Source organism: Aptenodytes forsteri, unplaced genomic scaffold, assembly GCF_000699145.1.
Source record: "Aptenodytes forsteri isolate BGI_AS27 unplaced genomic scaffold, ASM69914v1 Scaffold195, whole genome shotgun sequence".
Taxonomy (NCBI): domain Eukaryota; kingdom Metazoa; phylum Chordata; class Aves; order Sphenisciformes; family Spheniscidae; genus Aptenodytes; species Aptenodytes forsteri.
Window position 1 is genome coordinate 439,535 of NW_008795317.1, and position 22,629 is coordinate 462,163.

The 22,629-nt window shown below is 38.2% G+C and overlaps 1 protein-coding gene across 1 annotated transcript in view; it reads right to left on the reverse strand.

The window, feature by feature from the left end:
• KCNK2 (potassium two pore domain channel subfamily K member 2) overlaps positions 1-22,629 on the reverse strand; it is a 77,782-nt gene that overhangs the window by 11,015 nt on the left and 44,138 nt on the right. The window contains exons 4-6 of the mRNA XM_009279622.1: positions 17,251-17,411; positions 13,752-13,938; positions 5,219-5,358 (exon numbers count right to left, since the gene is read on the reverse strand). Coding sequence (XP_009277897.1) covers positions 5,219-5,358; positions 13,752-13,938; positions 17,251-17,411 — 488 coding nt within the window. The remainder of the gene's footprint in view (positions 1-5,218; positions 5,359-13,751; positions 13,939-17,250; positions 17,412-22,629) is intronic.

The window sequence follows — 22,629 nt, forward strand, 5'->3', positions numbered from 1 at the left end:
CAATTCTCTCCCCCATCCCACCAGGGGGGGAGTGAGCAAGTGGCTGTGTGGTGCTTAGTTGCCGGCTGGGGGTAAACCACAACAAAAAGGAATGTAGATGACTAGGTCAGATGTTGATATCTACACTGGAGATGAATCCCACCTTCATTGACTTGAATGGAGTCAGGACTAGAGCTTAATAAAGAGAATGTCGTGAGGCCAAGGGACATAAGCACTTAATTTTAAAAACAGGAATTTAAAATTTATAGCCCAAATGACTAAGATTCTTGGTTGGGTAGGCATTTTTGCTGGAAACGCTGAAATTCAGAAGCTGCTGCATACTGAAGTAAAAGACAAATATGACAAGGAAAAAAATCCTGCTGAAATTTTACCTTTCAAAGAGACTAAAATCAGAAGACTTTAAAAGTGCTCTGAGTAATCAGAGTATAGAGAATAATGAAGAGGAGGGAGTTTAAGGCAAGCTAGTACAGCTGAAGCTGAACTTCAGAGACAGATCACCTACTTAAGATTACAGCACACAGCATGTTCCAGTGACTTTCTGACACTTCATCTATCTTACTGTATGAACTGCTTCCAGCAGCAGATCTATCCTTCTAAAACTCCCACTTCTCTCTCTACTTGTCTTTCACTTCCCTCCCCACTTGATGCATTCAAAACTCTCAAGAGTGTTTCAGGAGACAAAAGCCACCTGAGCAACTGACAGACATTCTGGTTATCCGGATTTTAATATCAAAATACAGCATTACTGTGGATCAGTGCATATCTGATCAGATTTTTTTGTCTCAGTTCCACTTGCATATGACAAACTTTCCCGGTAGTATCCTGAATAAAAACAGATGTTTTATTTTGTTGAAACAGTGAAATGCATTATTACCGCAAAGTCTTACGTAAACTGCTTTTAAGAACAATGCAACTGCATTAAGAAAAATGTGAACAGGACTATAGATATTAGGCGATATCCATTATCAGCATGCCCATTTCCTGGAATATGGAGGTTTCCTTCCATAATATACACCCTAAATATGCTATGATAAACTATTTTTTACTTTAGACTACAGGGAAAGGCAAAAGGATTATTACGGCTGCCTATCAAAAGAGATATCAAATACCTCGGCTGATACGTAGTTTTGGTTGTTGAGAGGGGCTTTCCAACACTTGCAACCCCGCCCGTCTTCATCCTGGACTCTGGTACAATTCACTAGACTTGGCTGCTATCAGCCCTTGGTCTTAGACCGCTGAAACCAACACAACCGATCGCTATTGAGTGATCTGTTCCCTCCTGTGTCTAAAATATGGTAGGCTACTAATATTTTTTTCATTAAAGGTATGACAAATCCTACACAAAATCTTGTTTACTTGTAGGTGTTGATACCCATAGTGAGTAAGTTTCGTGAAGGAAGATTTTCGTTGTCTTATGTTTCCTAGGAAATATATTAAACTGTTTCAGTTTTCAGAGTGCATTAATTACTGTCCTATAGATTTTATCATAGCCTCTGTCTCTCAGTAGATTTCAGTATATAACATTGTTTCTAATTTCAAAGGCTACCTTTAGGTATAATGAGCTATTTCCCCAAGGACTGACAGAATGTTTCCTTAAAAGACAGTTAAAAAACATACTTAGAACTAGGATTTTCCATTGCACTCATTTCTGCTATTTGAACTCCAGATAGGTTCGTCCGCTATAATCTGCATCCATAGAAGCTGGAACAGACCATCGTAAACTTAGGTTTAACTGAAAAAACAGACAATACAAGAAATTCAGTCTCCTCTGGCTTCTGCTAGCACAGAGGAGACTTGATGACTACATTTCCACTAAACTCCCTCAGCTTCTTCACTCAAGTTTTCCTAGGCAGATAGTAAGGATGAGCTAAAAGCAGCAGTTTTTATCATAAAATGCTACCTGTAAGGTAAATTTTAGTGCAACGCTTCTGTTCAAACGCAGCCAATCTTATAACAAAATGCAATATAATTATATAACTTTCTTCCTACAAAGTATCATTAGGATAGAATACAGAAATAATTTTTCGTCTTTTCTAACTAGCACACAACTTGTGCTATGCCATAATTCAGTTCTCAAACTGAGCTCCGTCATTTTTAAAACTGTAGTATTTTTAAACTGCTAAAACATTTTCTTTCCGTTACGAATTCTCAGACATGCCTGAGCAATGGGTGAAGAAGTGGGGGGGAGATTTCTGAACATCAGAGATATGATTAATTGAACAAATGGTACCAGTTATGTTATGTCTGTCTTTAATCTAACCTAACAAACGAGACACTTGTATACAGCAAAATCCAAAATACCTGCATCAGCCAAGAGAATTTGGATCTATCTGAAGAATGAGGTTTTCCTTTCCGTAGACAAAATGAATATGCTTGTTTAGACTACAAAGGTGAGAAAGAATGGAAAGATGAAATAGGCATATATTCCTGGTGCCTGAGAAAAGAAAGTTTGGCATAGCGCTGTGCTGCATAACCTGGCAAATGGAGTTTTACTTGATAAAAATAGGAATGTATTTAATGTTTTAAAGGAATCCATGAGTGAGTAAGTTCAATTCATGTTTCTTTAAATCTTTTCCAAAGTTAGTCTATATTGAAATAGCTTCAGTATAAAATAAAAACAAGATACTATAAAATTCAGTCTTAATATAGTATCTTCATTATAATAATATGGATAATGAGACACACTAAACAAGATTAAACCCTCAGTATGCTATGTACAATTATATAGTCAAGATAGCATCTTATCCAGGGATCTTACGGTCTGGATAAGAAAGAAGAGTATGAGAAAAGTGAGATTAAAGACCAGATGAATTCTAGGAAGTAGTGTGCAGAACTAAACTGTGTCACCAGTGTCTGAGGAAATGCAGCAAAACCAAGCCTGAACAAGGTATTTTTGCATAGTCCCAAGTCATAGTGTCTCAGTCATATCACATTTTTTCAAGGATCCAGAAACAAGTAACCCAGGGAAACTAAATGCAGTTTAGGCAATGCCCCAAGTTGAGGACGGTTAAACACTAGGAGAGTGCACAGGGGAAACACCGCATGTGCTTGCCCAGCTCTTACTTCTTCCTAGTGCAGAGGGAAAAATGGGCTAGACCGACCTAACTCTGAAGTTCAAAATAACGAAGAAAAAACATGCAGGTTAATGGCACTTGAGGTGATCTATTGGTTTCCCTGCAGCCAGTGTAAATCATGCAGGTTGGGTGTTCAAGATGCCCTCAGTGCTCTTCCACAAAACAAAGTGGTGATCCTGCAAACTGTTGAACTTGCACATGGGAACACTTACGTGATACCTGCTGCTCTGTATCTCTGAAGGACACTGGGAAAGCTCATTGTGTAGGGAAAGTTATAAATATCCTTTCAAATCTACAGCGCAGGCACAAAAGATGATACTCTCTAAATGAAACTGATCAAATAAATATTGTCCTCTGCTTCAGAGCTAAGTGTTTATGAAATGTCTGGTAAAAGTGTACTTACAACAGACCTGCCACAATGCTGTCTCGAACTATAAAGAGCTACGAGCATAGCAAGGGCAATGAAAAAGGGCTGCCCAGCCCACATCCTCACAAAGTGGGCTTAATCCTGCCCAAGCCCCCAGCTCACATCCTCCTGCCTGCCGTCACCATCACTGCTGCCTTCTGGTCAGAAAGCAGCAGGGACCCTGAAGGTCTGTAATGAGTGAAGGTATATAGGAGTAAGCTACCCTTTATAGCAAGGACTTCGGGAATGTCCTGGTTTCGGCAGGGATAGAGTTAATTTCCTTCCTAGTAGCTGGTACAGTGTTTTGGATTTAGGATGAGAACAAAGTTGATAACGCACCGATGTTTTAGTTGTTGCTAGGTAATGTTTACACTAGCCAAGGACTTTTCAGTTTTCCATGCTCTACCGACTGAGAAGGCTGGAGGTGCACAAGAAGCTGGGAGGGGGCACAGCCAAACTGGCCAAAGGGACATTCCATACCATGTGACGTCATGCTCAGTACATAAACTGGGGAAAGCTGGCCGGGGGGGCCGCTGCTCGGGGACTGGCTGGGCATCGGTCGGCAGGTGGTGAGCAATTGTACTGTGCATCACTTGCTTTGTGTATTATTATTATTATTATTATCATTTTATTTCAATTATTAAACTGTTTTTATCTCAACCCACGAGTTTTTCTCACTTGTGCTCTTCCAATTCTCTCCCCATCCCACTGGGGGTGGGGGTGGGGGGAGTGAGCGAGCGGCTGCATGGTGCTTAGTTGCCAACTGAGGTTAAACCACGACAGGGAACTCAAGGATTGCCAGGATTACATCTAGGCATTGATGCCGTGCCCTACAGCTAGGAAAACAATTTAAAACAATATAAGTAGTAGGCCACTGCACAGTAACCAACATATTCATTCCATCAAAAAAAAAATTAGAGTTTTTATATTTGAGTAACACAAATGAATGGATGCGTGCAGAGGAACTGAAGTTAAATTAGAGGGAAATAATATGTTGCTTAAAACAAAATTAATTTATTTCTCTAACTTCTAGTAAAACCTGAACTGTGCTAGCCGCAATCAAAGGAAATTTTATTTATCCTCTAACATTTTCAAAACCAGGACATTTTCTTAAACAACAAAATTTAACGTAAAATGTTGTAGCATCATTGTAATGATAAATACACATTTACAAGTAAAAATATATTTGAACTGAAAGCCATGTGCCTGACTACAAATAACTAGGCATGCCGCTGAAAATATTATGGTAAAATACACCCAGGTGTATTTAAATAATTCATTTCAATACCTTGCATGATATGAAACGTTTATTCTCTCACACTAGAAAATGATCAAAGGTATCTTGAATATAACCAATTAGTGATTTAGTATTTTTCTTTACATACCTGCATCCCATATAGAAACAATCAAAGCAGAATGATTTTTGCCTCAAAAATTAAGGACTACATTCTACTGTCTAGAATAATCCTTTTAGAGAATTTTTTCCTGTAAGTGAAGTGTAATTGTGCACATACACTGAATTTAATAATACATTTAATCTAATTTTATAGACAGCCATGTAAAAATCACTGTTTGACTAGACTGCTGCAAAGTTTGCTGCAGTTTGAGCTGCAGCATATACTTCATACATAAACAGCTTTGACCTATGCCCTAAGAGCAAAAGCAGCTATGAGCTCACCTGACTTCTAATCAAGGTTTTTAAAAAGTAGTATTTCTTCCCCTTTCAAAATGTTCTTACCTCTTCCTTTGTCTTTTTTGATATGACTCTTAGCCAGTCTCCAATCATGCTGAGGACAGCTGCAAAGTAAGCAAGCCCAACGAGGATCCAGAACCACACCACCGGCTTATAAAAGTCTAGGTACTCAATATCTGATCCCCCTGAAAAATAATACAGTTAAAATTAAAGCAGACTCAATAGTTATAGGTGCAAAACTGTTTTTAAATTAATTCTTTTCCTAAAATAAGAACCAGTTATATTTCTTACAACTTATTCTATTTCCTTACCCATGCAAAAATTCATAGCAAAAATTTTTGTTGAACTTGAATAAATGATGATCTAAATTCATCCACTCTCGAAAACACAGTTTGGAGTATGCAAATTTTAGACAATGATTGCTAATCATTCATAACAATTAAAAAATGAACACAGACAAACTGATTGAACTTCTGATATATCATTATTTAAGGTAGAGGTCATTGAGGACAGCTTGAATGAAAGGACTTCCCACTTGCTCCAAATAACAATGCTGTACCAAATTTTAAGTATTGCTCTGGAAAACGTAATGCATTCAGATCCTGAGAAATCTGATTTTGCAAGGACTTTGAAATACATCTCAGTACTTACATGAATCCTTTAGCCCTAGTAAAGAAGAATACCACCCGCATTAACAAGTGTCCCTGTTGGGTAGGCAAACATCATCATCTCTATTTTGCAGAGGAGGAAACCAGGGTGCAGGGACTTGAGCTGAACTGGTCATACTCAAAAAAGGTAGATAAAATAGATGTCAGCTGAAGGCAGCTTTTTTGAATCCCACTGCCATAAGCACCAGTCACTTCCTTCCTTCCAGTGTTAAAGTAAAAAAGGATAAATTTCAGAGATGTCTGTAATGGAGCTTTCAGGTACAATACAGCTATAGAGGACAGATGCCTTTTTTTGTGTGGAAATAAAGTTATGTTCATCCAGAGCTCTTGACAACACAAAATAACTCACATTTCACATCTTGCAGTACAATAAAACAGAAGCCTTAGACTTGCAATTCAGCTGTGTTATGACAAATAAAACCAGGCTCCTAGCTTGGGTTGCTGCAAGTAGAAGTTTGATGTGCGTATCCGCCCACAATTGAAGAGACCTTACAGTAAAACCTGTTCAGGCACATTAAAGTAGTCTGCACGGGTACATAATACATTGCTTTATGTATCTGCATCCTGTACCGAAACAGTCAAAGGAAAATTGACCCCAAAATATCAAGCACCTTGTTACAATAACAAGATTAACTCTCATGAAGAGTAATGTTTTTTCCTAGCTGTTATTATCTAATCATCAGAGATCACATGCAAATAACAAAGAATTTTACTGATGGCTATCTTTGTATGGAAACCCTCAGACAGAAATTTTGTTATTGTCATGTCAATAAGCCTTTTCATCAATAAAATCCCTTGAGCTGGAGTGGTTTACTCAACTATCCAAGAGATGAATCCACATTGCAAAAATGGATATACTTCGACACCTGCACAGTCAAAAGTGAGGTAGAAGACAGGGCTCTGTCTGGAACAGAAGACAGCCAACCACCAAAGGGTTGAGTGATATACTTAGACACCTGCACAGTCACAAGTGAGGTAGAAGACAGGGCTTCTGGAACAGAAGACAGCCAACCACCAAAGGGTTGAGTTCATCACAGCCCAAGACAAACAAAATATCAGAAACGAAGCAATTTGTTAACATCATCCAGCTCATGTCAATCCAGTAAAACAGGATTTTAGGGATGATTCACCCAAAATTTGTTGTCATTCAAAAAATGGTTGATTACCACCATGCCTTTGCTAGTAATGAACCACGTTCAGTGGTTCACCTTCTCCTCCAGCTGTTCATACAATGCACAAGAAAGTATCATAGAAAGCATCCACTCAGCTCGTTTCTAATTTTTGGTGTGTTAAGTTTGTAAACTGAAACTGGAACCTAACTCTGCCAGTCTGCAGGGAGCATTTCCTTCACAGTTGATACCTGATTTTTTTACAGCAAGATTAACTACCAGGGCAGGAGTTAGGACACATTCATATTCAATGAAGAGTTTTCTTTACAGTCTGGCCAGGAGATGGCTCCAACTAGCCACGCCCAAAGGAGTTCAGCTTTCCTGAAGTTAGAAACGGACAGTCAACAACCCTCTAAGAAAAGGCTTAACAGCTAAAATCTTTATTAGCTGTTGAGTTTCTGAATTTCAAGGACTCCTCGGGTGAGGTCTCAATTAAATCGAATACCAGGGAGCGAGAGGCATACCTAAGGAAGCTTGTCCTGACATAACTACCGTCTCCTGTGATGCTTAAACATCACGGAGTGCTATAATGTGGTTACCTGGGAATGTCATTAAATAGGATTTCACTGGTAGGAAAACATCAAAAGTCAACTGTACTGAATTTAAAGTAAATGGAATTCATTAGCTACTGATTTACAATTCACATAAATGGGTATGAATGTATTTCGGTATGAGTATGTATAGCTAAATGTATTTGTACTGAAGTATATGAGCTAATTCATCTAATGATTTTACTGGTAACATTGTAAAAAGCATATCAACATGATACATTCGCATGGATTCTTCATAGCGTAATTTTTATTTAATAATGCAACCATCTTTCTTTTGCAAAGCAGATTATTTTATACAGCCCTTTAGGAAGCAAAATGCTGAGAAGGCAGAAGCTGAATTTTGTTGTTTGTTTGGCAAAACCAATTTTGTGGGCCAAGGGACAAATCTTTTTTCCAACTTCGTTTGACCTCTACCTGGAATAGGTTACAACCACAATAAAGAAGAAATGTATCTCCTAACTGGAGTGCGCTTACTCTTTAAGTTTCACCGCCATAATCTTTTACCAAGAGCAGCCACAGTTTCTTGCAGAGATGTTTTGTGGTAAAGATTTGATCCAAAGTCCCTTGAAATCTATGAGAAATCAAGGAGCTTTTCCATCCATCTTCATCACAGGCTATTGTATTGCTGCTGCCACCATTCTTACATCTGCCAAACAACTTTTAAATTATTTGCTATTTTCAACAATTTGGAAGGCATAGGTTGTTTCACGGCCCAAACATATATTCCTTACTGAGGTGAAAAGCTCTGTGTTTTAGTGAAGGTTGGCATTAGAGAAGATTTCAGGGGTGCATTAGGACAGATTCTGGTTCTCAGGTGAGGGATCAGGCTTTCAAATATACGTATATTTATTTATTTATTTACATAAACCAAGTACATTTTAAGTAAATAAATTTCTTTATAGTTGCCACTCTTTTCCCCATTCTTTCTACAGCTAACTGACTCAAAATAGAAACATGCAATTATTTCTCTTAAGTTGTCCGGTTTTGTTTGCATTTTTGTTTCAAAAGTAGAAGCAGAGAATAGAAAGTGCTATTGGCACTGAGTATCTTAATTCCATACCAGCCCAAATTTATGGGTTATTCAAAAGCTGGCCCTTCAAACCAGGAAATGTCTTATTATTTTTTGTCAGCAGTACAAGTTATTCTGGGTATAGAAATGTGATTAAATCCAAACACAGTTTTAATTGCAGAATAACAAGTAGCTGTCCACCATCCCCGTTGTGACAAACCTGGTCACAGAAACATCATTTGTCCCACTCCAAAGAACCAGAGAGGTTCATCCCTGCAGCTTGAAAGGAATTACCTCCGAGGACTGCAAAAAGGGACGGAGAAAGGCTAGCTTATGCAGAGACATGGAAAAGCAGAGGTCTTTCTGCCGGGTAAGTAATATCATATAGTGAAAGCAGATCAACTGGGCTGCTATGACCACCAGGTGAAGCATTCCAGTTCGGTGACATTAAATGAGACTAAAATTTCTCAGTACTCTACAAACTGGGTCTCAGGCCAAGCAATACAGTGCAGACCCAGATATCTGTATTACAGTGGCAATACACCAAATTCAATTACAGACCAAGACAGTGAAGAAGCAATAAGCTAAAAATCAGAGCTCAAACAAGGAAAAAACCAACAAAAAGAAACAAAAAGAAACCAAACCAAAACAAAAAAGTTAGAATACTTTTTTAAAGTGAGACTTGCAAAATTCTGTGATCTGCTGAATTGGACTGATTGCAGCGTAACCTTCTATCATCATTACGCCCCGCGGTGAAACAGACTACTGATGTGCTCTTTATATCTCTGACCTCTACTTAATTCAGTCAAGTTTTGGACATCTCATCTAATTTAGATTTGAAACCTGTTAGATTAACTCCCTTAGAAATATTTGACTATACCTTCCAATCTGTGCTGCAGTTAGAGGATTTATCTGCACATACGAACAAGATATTGTCATGTTATACATATATATGTGTACCTCAGTGCTAACTTTAGTACCCAATAATATCTTTCATTATACTAAAAAATGACACATTTGACATGAACAGATCTTTCTTTTCTCTTTCACAGAATATTCATAATATTGGCTGGATTTTCTTCTGTCATATTGAAGTCAATGGTTTCTCTTGAAAACAAGAAAAGGGATGTTTGACCATGTCCTGATTTTCGTAAGCCAGTGCAGACTGTAGTACAGTTTCTGACTTCCTTTTTTTTGTGAAAAGCTACAACAATAAACTTTCTTCAATTACAAAAAATTACTTATTTCCCTACAGAAATTTAAAAAAAATCAACCACTCCAAAAATTAGAAAATCAAACCATTTCATAAGACAGAGAAACACCAAGTTTGTTTTTTGGAATACTGTTCACATATTTTCTTGAACATGCACTACAAGGACTCTTCATCTTTTCCCTCCTTGCATGTACCTTGAGTGATCAGTCTTTTATGTTTGCCTTAAGGCTTCTCTTGCTGGTGGAAACTGCAGCTGAAATTTCCATAGGCTCCAAATAGCAACCTAGATTCTGAGTACAAAAGGGGATGTTTTGGCATTCCAGTTTCTGGGAACAGAGTATTTGGTCTCCATTACAAATGAGAAGAAACTTGTAGAAAAATTCTGGAGAACTCCACAAGAATTTCTAATATGACAACCTGCACTACAGCCTTTAACACCATTACGTTCCTGAATCCCAAGTTCTTCTGTTGGCTCCCTTTTGGTACAGCTATTCAGAAATACTCTCTCCTTTACCTCCTAAAAGTTCTTCAGGGCTTCTCCTCAGCTCTTACCTGCAGTGGTGCCAGGAAGCAGCAAGTTCCGTGTTAGTGAAAAATGACAGATACTGTAAGAAATGTTTCTTTTAACCCCAATACACGTTATCACAACCATGACATTTGTACGCAGGTCTTGCGAACTTATGTTTTTTCCTCTGGGATGACAGTTCCCAGAAAAAAATTACCAGAATATTTGAAAACTTCCAAATATTTAGGAATTTGGGGGTTTTGAGGGAACTTTATGAGCCAAAACTGACACAATCATGAAATATCCCATGGACCTCCAATACGCTACAAGAATTGCCAGTTTTATTTTTATTGCTAAAAGAGTTCACTCCACTATAGTTGCAAATTGAGTATCACTGCCCACCACTCTGCTTTAGATTTGACTGTAATTCTGAGTGGAAGAAGGTAATTTTCACTCTACGTGTTATTTAAGAAACATGCCTTTCTGGCCAGGGAAAAAAATCAGAAAAAGGAATAAATTAATGCCAGTGTGAGGTTTTTTCCTAAATGCATTGCCATCTAGGCACTAAGTGGACTGAAGTGTCATTCTGCCTGCTGCATGCCTCACCGTGACAAACCAGAACCAAGAACAGCATGCTCTGGAGCCACAATTTCAGATGCAACACCCGTATTATATCATGACAACTTCCCCTACAGCCTTATACAGCATTACATGCCTTAACTCTGCATGCTTGTTTTGCCTCTGTTTATGGCACTCAGTTTTCCTAAACTTCAAGGAAAGAGTGTTCTAGATGAAGCCTACCACAAAAATATTAATGGCTCTTAGTGCCTGCATGGTAGTTATGATTTACCTAAAAGAAAAACAAGCAAACCAAAAAATCAGAAAGACAAGTTACTAATTTGTTAGCGTGCAAAAGGTTCTGCATACTTCCTCAAAATTAATACGGAAGCCTAGCCCTTAAGACAAATTTAATCAGCTCTATTGAGAACTTGCAATGTCAGTTTTCTTCAAATAGCTTAGTATATATGCACACCGATGACTGTAAGCTTCCACAATGCAAAGCACAGTCAATGAATACCTTACCTATTTTTCAGAATTTTTATTTAACTAGGCAATTATGTACTGGAACGACAAGACAACAAATGGACCTTTTTGAAAAATCCTTCAAGTCATCTGCCATAAACTGCGTACGTTAGTCCACACAAAGATGATAATATTGTCAACTTCATCTCTGACAAAATACAGTCCAGTGGCAATGTTAACCTCCCAGTTATGATGGAGATAGATAGTCATCTAACCCTGTTCTCTAGAGCATCATCTCTGCAAGTACAAATCCAATTCCCACACACTGAAACTTTAAGTCAATAACATGTTACAGTACAAATACAAGTCTTGTGCGTGTTACTCTAAAAGAAAATAGAAAACATTCATGACATTTTGACATCACGCATTTACAGTGGAACTTTAAAATAAAAATATATATATGAAGTGAACCATAAAAGGCCATAAGCTATAGAACAATGTAATTCAAGGACATTCTGTAGAAAGAGAAAGTGTTTCCTGGTAAAATTAAAAAACAGACATGAGGTAGGAACAAATTATGATAGTGTTTCCTGAAAATTAAAAAACAGACATGAGGTAGGAACAAATTATGATATCAAGTGGTCTACAAATAGAAAAATCCATGGAAATTTATAATGAGAGTAATGATGAATGTACTCAGTGTTCTAGTTAGAGCCAAGTGGGCCATTTCACACAATGCTTTACAGTAAATATAACCAGGCCTTTATACACTATTATTTTTATTCCCTGACATACACGTACCCCTCAGGAACCAAAGTCTAAAACACCCAGACTCTTGGCTTGGAAACAGCATAAATTTTTTATTTGGTGCTAGTTAGAATCTAACCAGAATCACAAATTCCTGAAGACAAAATGGAAATAAGAAAAACAATATGGGAAAGGAAAAGGGAAAGAGAGAAATCAGTGAGACACATTCAAAAGACATATGGAGACATCACAAAAAACTATGTAAAAGTCCAAATAAATTTATTTTGCCATCTTAAGCTCCATTCTATAATTTATAAGAATCTTTGTCAACTTCTCACGTGGCCTTCATTTTTTAAACAGCTTACATAACTTAGTATCTTCAACACTAACTAAATTTCCCCCCATTTTACCCAGATCATTTATGAATATGCCAAACAGTTCAGACACTTCAGAGGTCTCTGTGGGACCTCACCAACCTGAAAAAAACTTTTGCCAGCAACAAGACCAGTCACATTCCTGCCATCAAGGCAAACTTCAGGCAGGCCTGCAAGTCACTAGGAGGAGCTACCCAACGTGAGACCCTCACCTTGGTGCACTTGGACTCATGCAACAGCCGTGGCTACAGACGGGACACGGGAGGAGCCCACACCATGTGGATGTCTGCTAGAAACGCTTCTCTCCGGCAGTGTAGCTCACTGACAGCAGCCCAGCACTGCTGTTCTTCTCGGCTACCTTTCTCAGCTACCTCTGCCTTGCACAGAGTTCAGGGGTGGGAGAGAGGCATCTCATGAAAGAGAGATGATGGTGCTGCATCAGGAGAAGCATGAGATCAGGCTGAAGAAAGCAAGTCTCAGACTCAGAGCACAAAGCTTGGAATTTCTAATCCTCACCTCAACACATCACTGACTCGGACTAACACACTTCCTCAACACAGACAACATATACTTAATCCTATTCTGAGAAGTGGTCTAACACCTCTAGCACCTTTTCAAGAAAGAAGCTGATGCAGAGAACTGGCCCAAGCTTTTTTTTAGCTCAGTTTGTCACAGTTATTTGCAACCCAATCCAATCTGGGTTAATAGAACCATAAAAGTTGGACACGTTATCTATGGGTTGTGCTAAACCTTCTCCTTACATTACAAAACACACATGGACAAATGCGTACATAGCAAACAAAAGAAAGAAAGCACAGAAGCAGGATCCAACACCAACGGAGGCATCTGAATGGCAGAAACAGAGCTCTGGAACAACACTTTGAAAGGAAGAGACGCACACAAAAACTATGTCATGTAACTTCACAGGGTGAGACATTTTAAGCGACTCCAGCTGAAAAAAATATATTCAGCAGACTAAGATACTGTATTAATTCTTGCACTTCACTCAATCTGTAAGAACAAAAAATTCTACCTAAAAATTAAGTAAAGCATCTTTTAACAGTACAGGAGAAGAAAAAAATGGAGTATGCAGAGACAGGCACCATGCATTTCACTGTCCCACCTCCTGTCTCTAGCCTGCCACATGATCCAAAATGAGGGCAGGCCCCCTCCTGTGCACTGACATAAGAATAATAAAGGGCAAAACTGGGAGAGAGGCACCACAACAGCGAAGTGTCTGTCCCAAAACAATACAAAAATGCAGATGATATACCACTGTGCAAAATATTGTAAGATAAAGAGTTATGAGAAAATCTTACCTGCAACATAGTCACCAAATCCAATGGTAGTTAAAGTGATAACCACAAAGTAAATTGCATCTAGTGTGCTCCAGCCTTCTATGTGCTTGAATATAACTGCAGGAAGAGCAACAAACAGCACGCAGCCAAACAGTATGAATATTATTGTTGAAATTATGCGAATCTTTGTCTGACTCACATTCCATTTCTGGAAAGGGAAGGGGAAAGAGAGGAAACCCATCGTTAATAAAACTGTGCCACTGTACATAAGCACCTATCACCCCCAGTGAGCACTACGTTGCTCAAGAGGACAGTGCATTATAATTCTCAAACAAACAGGAAAATCAAAGCAGAGTTTTATTTTGAAAGGGTTTTCAAAGCAAACGTGACTACCCTAGGAAACATTTGCTAGCAGGAAACGCAGAGCAGGGCTGGACTCTTCATTGCTGCCAGGTTTGTGATCTGGGTGAGTGGCATGTGTAGCATTCATTAACATTAACTGCTGATCATGCTAAAGTTTTCAGTGGGGGCTAGATATTTCAGTGAGCTTCAAGTAGTGCTTGCACCTGCGATGTCTCTACTTTTGTGCATCCACAAATAACTGAATAAAAAAGGTGAATTTTAACCATACAGTTCTCTCTAATCAAGTAACTGGCTAAACAGAACCACAGAAAATAGAGCTGGAAGGGAGACACCACCTTTTCCAAACCTGCCCCAAGACAAAAACAACCCAACTAAGCCACTGCAGATACGTTACTGGCCAGGCAATATGTGATCATGCTTAACTGTTCTTGTCGTCAGAAAGTTTTCCTAATGCTTAACATACCTCTCATCTCCTTCAGTTTAAGTCTATTATTTATGGTCTTACACAAGGCAAACAAAGAAATTGCTACTTTGCTCTTTCCAGCAAATTTTTACAGGAGTTTTCTTTCAGTCATATATTCTTTAGACCAAATAAATTCATTTCTTTCAGTCTTTCTTCACCCATCCATTCTCATTGCTATCCCTTGGCTCCAACCAACTAATCCATGTTTCATTAGGTGTCATACTCAAAACAAGATATAAAAAAATATCACAAAACTGAATGGAAGGATCCTTTCTTATGCTTTCTATATTTATTTACACTCCTATTTACACTTCTAACTATGATGTATGCTTTTTCACAGCAGTATGACATTAACTCATGTTATCTTATGAGCCCCTGGAGTCCTCAGAACATTTCTACAAAATTCACCTAGACAACTGTTTTCTGACATGTTATTGCATATTTTATTATTCCTTCAAAGAGTACTTTGAATTTGTTCTTCTTGAATTGAATCCTATATATTCAGACTGCTTCTCAAAATTTTTAAGATCATTTTGAATTCTAATTCTGTCCTCCAACTTTTAGTTCTCCCAATCGTGAGATAATCTGTAGATTTAATGAAGTCCTTTATCTGTTGTGTAAACTATTAATAAAATTTAACAGTACCAAAGCTAGAACAGACCACTGCAAAGTCCCATTTGACATGCCCTGCCAGTTTGACAATTTCCCTCTCAGTACAGTTTTCCATCCATCCAAAGCATGTTGGTTCAACTTAAAGTAAGCAAGGGATTGCACAAAACTGAAAACTTTCACAAAAGGAGACCAAAAATTAAATCAGATTGTTCACGATACATGTTTTCTTGTATTTAAGTTTAGTGCCAATGGAAACTATGTTTTACAGTCAGCATGACCGAGGTCCAGCTTTTGTAACCCAAATCACAGTAGTAGTTTCGGTTATGGCAACATGAAATTCCCTGCTCTGACCCATCAGCGTCTCCCAGTTCTTCTTTTGGAGAACGAGTAAACAGAACAAGGGAATGTTCCAGACTGCAACATATAGATCAGTGTTTTCATTCAGAGATTTGCAAAACAGGGCAAGATGCTGCTTTTTACGTTGGGGCATTCTTGTAGGGATACATCCATTACGGAAAAAGTAAAACCATTATCCCTATGAGCAGCAGGCTAAGAAACACACAAAATGGTCTCAAATCTTTTGTACTTTTAAGCAAAAAATAAAATTCAGTGTTAAAAAATAGAAAGGATAAAAAAAATGTTCTCATGGAATGTTCTTGCCTTTTCTAGGCAAATCTCAATAGAAATGGTTGTTATTCACCAGTAACTTGTCCGGACTTGAACTGATCTTTCAAAGTCAAAAATACCTGCCTTTTCTTAAAAAGCTTTCAAGCTTGTATTTACCTATTGCATATGACTACTCAGCACAGCCCCAGTTTGCTTTGCTTCAAAAATAAAGCCATGGCAGACCCTTCCTATATAGAAAAGATTTAGGGCTTGTTGCAGAAAAACAATCCTTCTAACACTTGCAGTGCTAATGCAAACAGCTACAAAGTAAGGCTGCTTACTAAGTATTCACTGGATATGACATATTCTACATATCAAAAGACAAATAGTGTTTCATGCCTGCTTTGAACGTTAGGTAATAGTTAAACCTACAACATTTTATTAAAGTTTAGTAAAACACCTAAAGAATTAATTTTATTAAAAGTTTCATTATGCCATTTATTCTATGCTTCAAAAATCTCGCTAAATACATTTAATAACTGCATTAGTAAAATACAACCTTAAAACTTTTCTGTGTGTGAAACAGAGACTAAGTTAAGTAAATTAAGTTCCTCTGCTAGAATTCAAAGCATTTGATTGCTAAGAACTGGCTGTGGCTGAACTTTACCAATACCTGTACAACCTTCTAGTCTGTTTGATAGGTCTCTTCCTCTACTGAAGCTGTGCCACTTTGCATTAATAATTGAACATCGGTAGCCAAAGAAAATGAAAGGCTTGAACATCTAGGCTGTGCGAAGCAGTTCAGCTGAAGAGGCTGAAAATACCTTAAACAGTAGAACACCCTACAGCCTAGTGAGGAGACCACAAAGGGGAGTACAATGTCAGGGAAGCACCAACAGGCTCTGTACCATCTAGGCTGTCCTGCTTTGGTGAATGCACAAAGCTTTAGTCACCTACAGACCCGTAAATCTGGAAATGTAGATGCCTACAGACTGTAAGCATTTCCTCTGGTATGATAGCATCTGAGTAGAGATTTTAAGACTTGTGATTTTAGGCTCAGGCACCAAAGGCTTTCTGTGAATCAACTCAAAGCAGCAGCAATAATTTCCACACGTTACCCCTACAGCTCCACTCTTCCATCTCTCTGAGTCAGTGATTTCCCACCACAATCTATATGACAACCTTTAAAGGTAAACATCACAGCAAGCTCAGGGGTATAAGGGCAAAGCAAAAATAAAATGTTTTGGATATTGTTCCTCTTCCCAACCGCAATTATTGTAGAAAATGTTGGGTTTCATCCAATCCCCAATTAACAATGTTCAGTAACACATTCAGACTGCAAAGTTCTTCCTACCTTTTGCTTGACATCTGGTTACAATGATGAGCTATACCCTGTTTTTCAGGCTTTCCATTTCAATTGTTAACTTCAGAACAACGAGCAGCACGAAGAACAAACGAGGCAGTCAGCATACTCACAACAAAGGTATCTTCTACTTTGGCAATTCCTTTTCCAAAGATTGTCCCTAGTTGATCTCCAACACCAGCCAACAGAAAACCAAACAGAGGAATTCCCAATAAGGCATAGATGATACAGAATATCTTTCCACCTTGTGTGCGTGGGGAGATGTTTCCAAAGCCTAAATTACAAACAACTTGAGATGTTTAAGAAGTTACATATATTACATCACACATTTTAAAAGGACAGTTTGCGAACAGATCCTACTAGGTTAACCATATGACACAGCAAACATTGTGAAAAATCAAATAAAAGTGTGGGTCATATAATCCTCTTTGAGCTAAAATTAAACTGCTGCACAATTCACCAATATTTTTTTTTTTATATTGTATATATACTGTGGAGAATAAAAACTCTTCCATTAGAGAAATATTTTTTTTATTATTTAAATAAACGGCAGCTTTTCTCAACTGCTACATGTAGTTAATACCAATTGGTTAAGATATGCCTTAGCCTCTGCTACCTGGAATTGTCTGTTACTGGACTGGTAATTGGCAGGCTGCAGTACTCGTAAACAAGATACAATTTTCCTTCAGATGTGCTGTGTTTCAAAGTGAAGCAGCCTGAAAAAAAGCCACTTGGATGAGCAAAACAGGGATTTCTACAATAAATGGGACTGCTTAGAGTCTTCATTATTAAAGGCTTTGGTTCTTCCAGTGTTACAAACACAGCTTAGAGAAACAGTTTACAGTTCACGGCTCTGTCCGTTCAAAAGTGGAAATCATTTTGTCTTCACTGGCTTGTGTAACCATATCACCCTGTTATGCCGGTGGTAGCTCGATTGCTGCTGGTCCACTCAAAACGGAGAAACTGGAATACAAAGAGCACAGGCCCCAGCATCTGCGAAATGCCCTCAGATGCATCTCCCAGGATTGGTATTTTAATGATTTGCCCAAAGTCGGCAGAACTCTACAGACAAGTTTCATGAGCATCAGTCCTCAGTTTTAATTCAAAAGTTTTTCTCCTCCAAAGGATCACTCAATGTTTTGAGGGAGCAGTGGGGCAGTTGTAGTAACACCCCAGCATTTTTGACATTGTTTCACTTTTCAGCACAATGTGCACTTTGAAGGAAAAAGACTTATTTTGTTGGGGGGGGGGGCCTTTTGCACAAAAAAGGCTTATTTTCCACAGAGAAATTAAACAAAAGTATTTTTAAGAAGTTAGCTTTTTTGTAGGAAAAAATAACTTGTAAATAAAAAGCAAAATATTTTAGCAAGTAATTGAGAAACTTGTTTCTTGTTTTCTTAATTAAATATTAAAAAAGATACTTTTCATATAGTCAAAAATCATTCAATGAAAATCCAATTTTAATGTGAAAAGCTGACACCAATTTTATCAGCTCCACTGAGAACTTGCAGTGTCAGTTTTCTTTTTAAAATAGCTTAGTATTTATGCACAATGACTGTAAGCTTCCACCATGCAAAGCACATTTAATGAATAGCTTACTTAATTATCAGAATTTTTATTTAACTATTCTGAGCATGTTGTTTTAACATAGATTTTCTTTGTGAAACCTATTATCTTAATTTTTGGTTGTGTTCTCATGTAGGTAAACTACACGGTAAACTACACCAAATCTGTGTCAAAACTACTTTTTCCTTTTAGTACACAGGAGACAAAGCTGCCCCTCACTCAATTTCATTAAAGAAAAAGTAAATCACATTGGGAATATATTTTACTCCTAGATATTTTGTCCTAATATCTGTTACCAGGTAGCAGTTGTGCAAACAATAAACGCAATGTTGATAGAGTTCACTTAGATAAAAAGAAGTTAGAAGTTCGTATTTTTCCCACATCATGACAAATAAACCCTGTCAAACTAAACATGAAGGACAAAATTACAGGAAACATCATCAATTACAGGTCATGGAGTCCTCCAACTTCATAAGGTTTCCCTGCAGTAATATAATAAAAAAAGTCTGTCTCAGGCAAGTGGAATAAAGTCACAGCGCTTTTAGTCCAACCTAGTATCCCTCCCTAACCCGAGCCAGGGCTAAAATTACTGATTATTATAATTCAGGAAATTTCAGCTCCACTGAGTTCACTCTGTCCCTTCATGCACCAAGCAGAAAAGACCCTTGCGTTTTAAAATAAAATTAGCTCATCACCAACCAAAAAGGGACAAACAGATCCAAGCTACTCTGTTTTCCTAAGTGTGCCTGTTTATGCATCAACAGGAGCTTGAATAGTTGCCAGGGTGTAATTCCTGAGGGGTCTTAATGCAATTCAGAATCAGGGGTCTGGATACACCAGATATATAAAACTTGTACTAAGGGATTTGGAAATCGTTCTCCCTTTTTTTTGGTTTAAGAACTGTATTCACTTGCTCTACAAAAGTGGTGTCTCGTAACGGTGACAGTGAAGCACATGCCAAGTTGGCAGTTTTACTCGGTTAGCTTCATAAAGCAAACTGGTATTTTCTGTGCATCCCACAGCTATTACAGAGACAATTGCTGCTGCAGCATACTTCTGCTGCTAATGGGTACGAGGACGAGAAGTTCACATTTGGCTCTATATATTCTCCTCCATAAATCAGAGTCATGTCTTGCTCGAGAAAAGGATGGTACCTCACTTCTACACTCACAAATTCTTGCTTTTCATCCTGAAAAATGACAAACTCTTTTCTTCCATAAATGACAAAGAAGGTCTTATATTATTAATTATACTTTAAAAAATCTCACACATTACTGGATAAAATAATACCCGAACAGGTAGTAGTTTATCTCTGTCCAGATACTCACTGCACATAATACAAACCATGGCGCTCTCATGATAGGACATGTACTTTAGGGAACTGATCTACCAAGTGGTGTCCATCACACATTAATCATATTTCCTACAGCGTCACGTTTCATAACAGTCTGCTGCTGTACACCACAGCCTACTTTGCGAGTTACACAAATTGTCCTTATATCCTACTCTTGGTTTCTCCAGTGAAAAGCTAATCCATCATTTATGCAATGGGAGAGAAAATGTATTTATATTTCATATGGTTGATATAATTCCTGAGGGTTTTGTCTCAGAAAAGTATTATTACTTTCTTTAAAGAAAAAAAAAAATCAGAAGAATCCTGCTGCTAGGTAAAACCAAAGGAAAACTTCAACCACAGTGCCCAAAATGGAGAGGAGCACACAGCCACAGGAATGCAACCACATACCCCTGCGTACCACACAGCTGTTCTCCGCATGCAGGGTAGGAACGCCTGGCACTGCTGCAGCAGCTCCCTGGCACAGGGTTGTCACTTCAGAGTTTCCACTTCTGCTCCACAGGCCGGCATAAAGCCTGTCTACAACTGTCTTGCTCGCTGAGAAACCTCAGGGAACCAGCCATATGACACCATGCTCTCTGCTGCCTCCCTCCCTCCCTCTGAGCTGCTTGCCTAGAGGAGATGGGGGACGGTACACGCTGTAATCATAGAGGCAGCCTCAGTACCTCAGTTACCCTTCACATCTTCAGTCCCATGCAGTTTTTCTCTTCCTCTGGTTATACTAAATGGGTAGTTCCTAGAACCAGTTGGTTCCCCATTACAACCAATACACTTGGTTTTGAACATGGAAAAGAGCTAAGCACTTGATTTAAACTTGCTAAATTTAACGGAAAGTTTCCCTCAAAGAGCTTTTAACCAACACTGTCTGCAATGAACAGTACAGAGTACAAAATTTAACTTGCACAATGGGATCAGTTTCACCCAAGATAATGTCAGTACCATTTTCAGACTGTCCGTCCCCAATGCACCCCCTCACTTCACTTGCATAACCAGGAGCACGATTTGCCTCCTAGTTTCACCAAATCCCTTTCATGCTCTGCTAGATGCTTAGCATGCCTTTAATGCCCAAAGGACTTTGTGCATTTAGAATATGTTGTCTCTGACAAGCAGCTGTGGACAAGAAATGTATTTTAGAAGGAGCTTCCAATAACCCCTGAGTGAATTAAGAATAAAAGGCCATTGTAAATAGATTGTAACTAATTACTCCATTCAACGAAATAACATACTCCACGGTTTCAGCTCCAAAGCCCTTACAGCCTCCAAGATTCAAATCAGGTTCAAGGGGAACTTCAGCCCCTTTGGTCGGCTATAGAGATGGAAGCAAGGGTACGCTAAATGAAAAGAAAAAAACCGAGACACTTTATAGGAATTATTTTTTATTTTCATGCCCCCTTTTTTGGATATATTTGTTTGAGGATGAAAGTGTCTAACTTTTCCATCTGAAATAGATTTGCTATTAAGTAGAATTTAGTAACTTTGATAACTACAAATATATTACTGTTTTTGAGCAAAACAATGTTTAAAGTTTCAATTTCTAGTTGGGTTTTTCCCCCCATGACAAACAATAGGTTATACTGCAAATATGGAAAAGTTTGTAATGCTAGAAATTCTCATACAATTGACAAGACGCTTTTGTTCAGATGAGACATGAGACTGTCTTTGCATTCAAACCTTCATAAAAAGGAAGATTGGCAACTAATTAAAAAAAAAAAATCTAATTTCTGTTTTAAGTAGAGAAAAAGATCCCTTTGCTTTCTAGTTAACCGGTATCTCAGTCTTTCAGAAAGCTCTTTTAGAGCCACATTTTCAAAGCGGAGTTAGAAGAATAGAGACTCCAAATGAATGTATTTTCACAGAAAATTCCTAGACAAAGCAGGGCATCTACTGAAACTAGCTGGCTGCAATTAAGTATTTCTCATGTGAGAGATTATAGGTGCTTTTGAGAGTTCTAGGACTAGATTTTACTTGCAAAATTGACTGGAAAAGAGTGTCACCACTTATGATTCATTTATATCAAATAGCTCAAGTGGGATTGAAAGGTCTGGGGAAGGTTTGAAACATTTTCTTTCCAAACAAGAAAATGTAAATTCAAATACCAGTAAATGTTTTCTCACTGTTTTTGACATACCTCAGATTACAGAAGACATCATTCATCAGGTAGCAAACAAAGCGAAAATTATACTGAAATAATGTCATATATTTTGAGATATGAGAAACTACTCTCAGCTGTAGGTTTGGGTATGTGGGCAATTGATGAAACAGTTCAATACTGAAAGATAAACGACTTGGTGAACACGCACACCCTTAATTACACAGAAATGGATTACAGAAACTTGACACTGAGAAGACTGCATAGACTCAGAGGAAAGGCTGAGCTCCTTGCTGCTGAATCCCGTGAGGCCGGAGCCAGGTGAACCGGCTGCCATGCCCTCACCTTCAGCCACCGGACACTGCGTGCAACTGTTGGCAGTATTGCCGTAGGTTCACATCCACCCTGACTATGTAGCTCAATTACAGTGATTACCTTTTTCAAAGGGCATACGTGTGTTTTGATACTGAATGTCAAATTGAT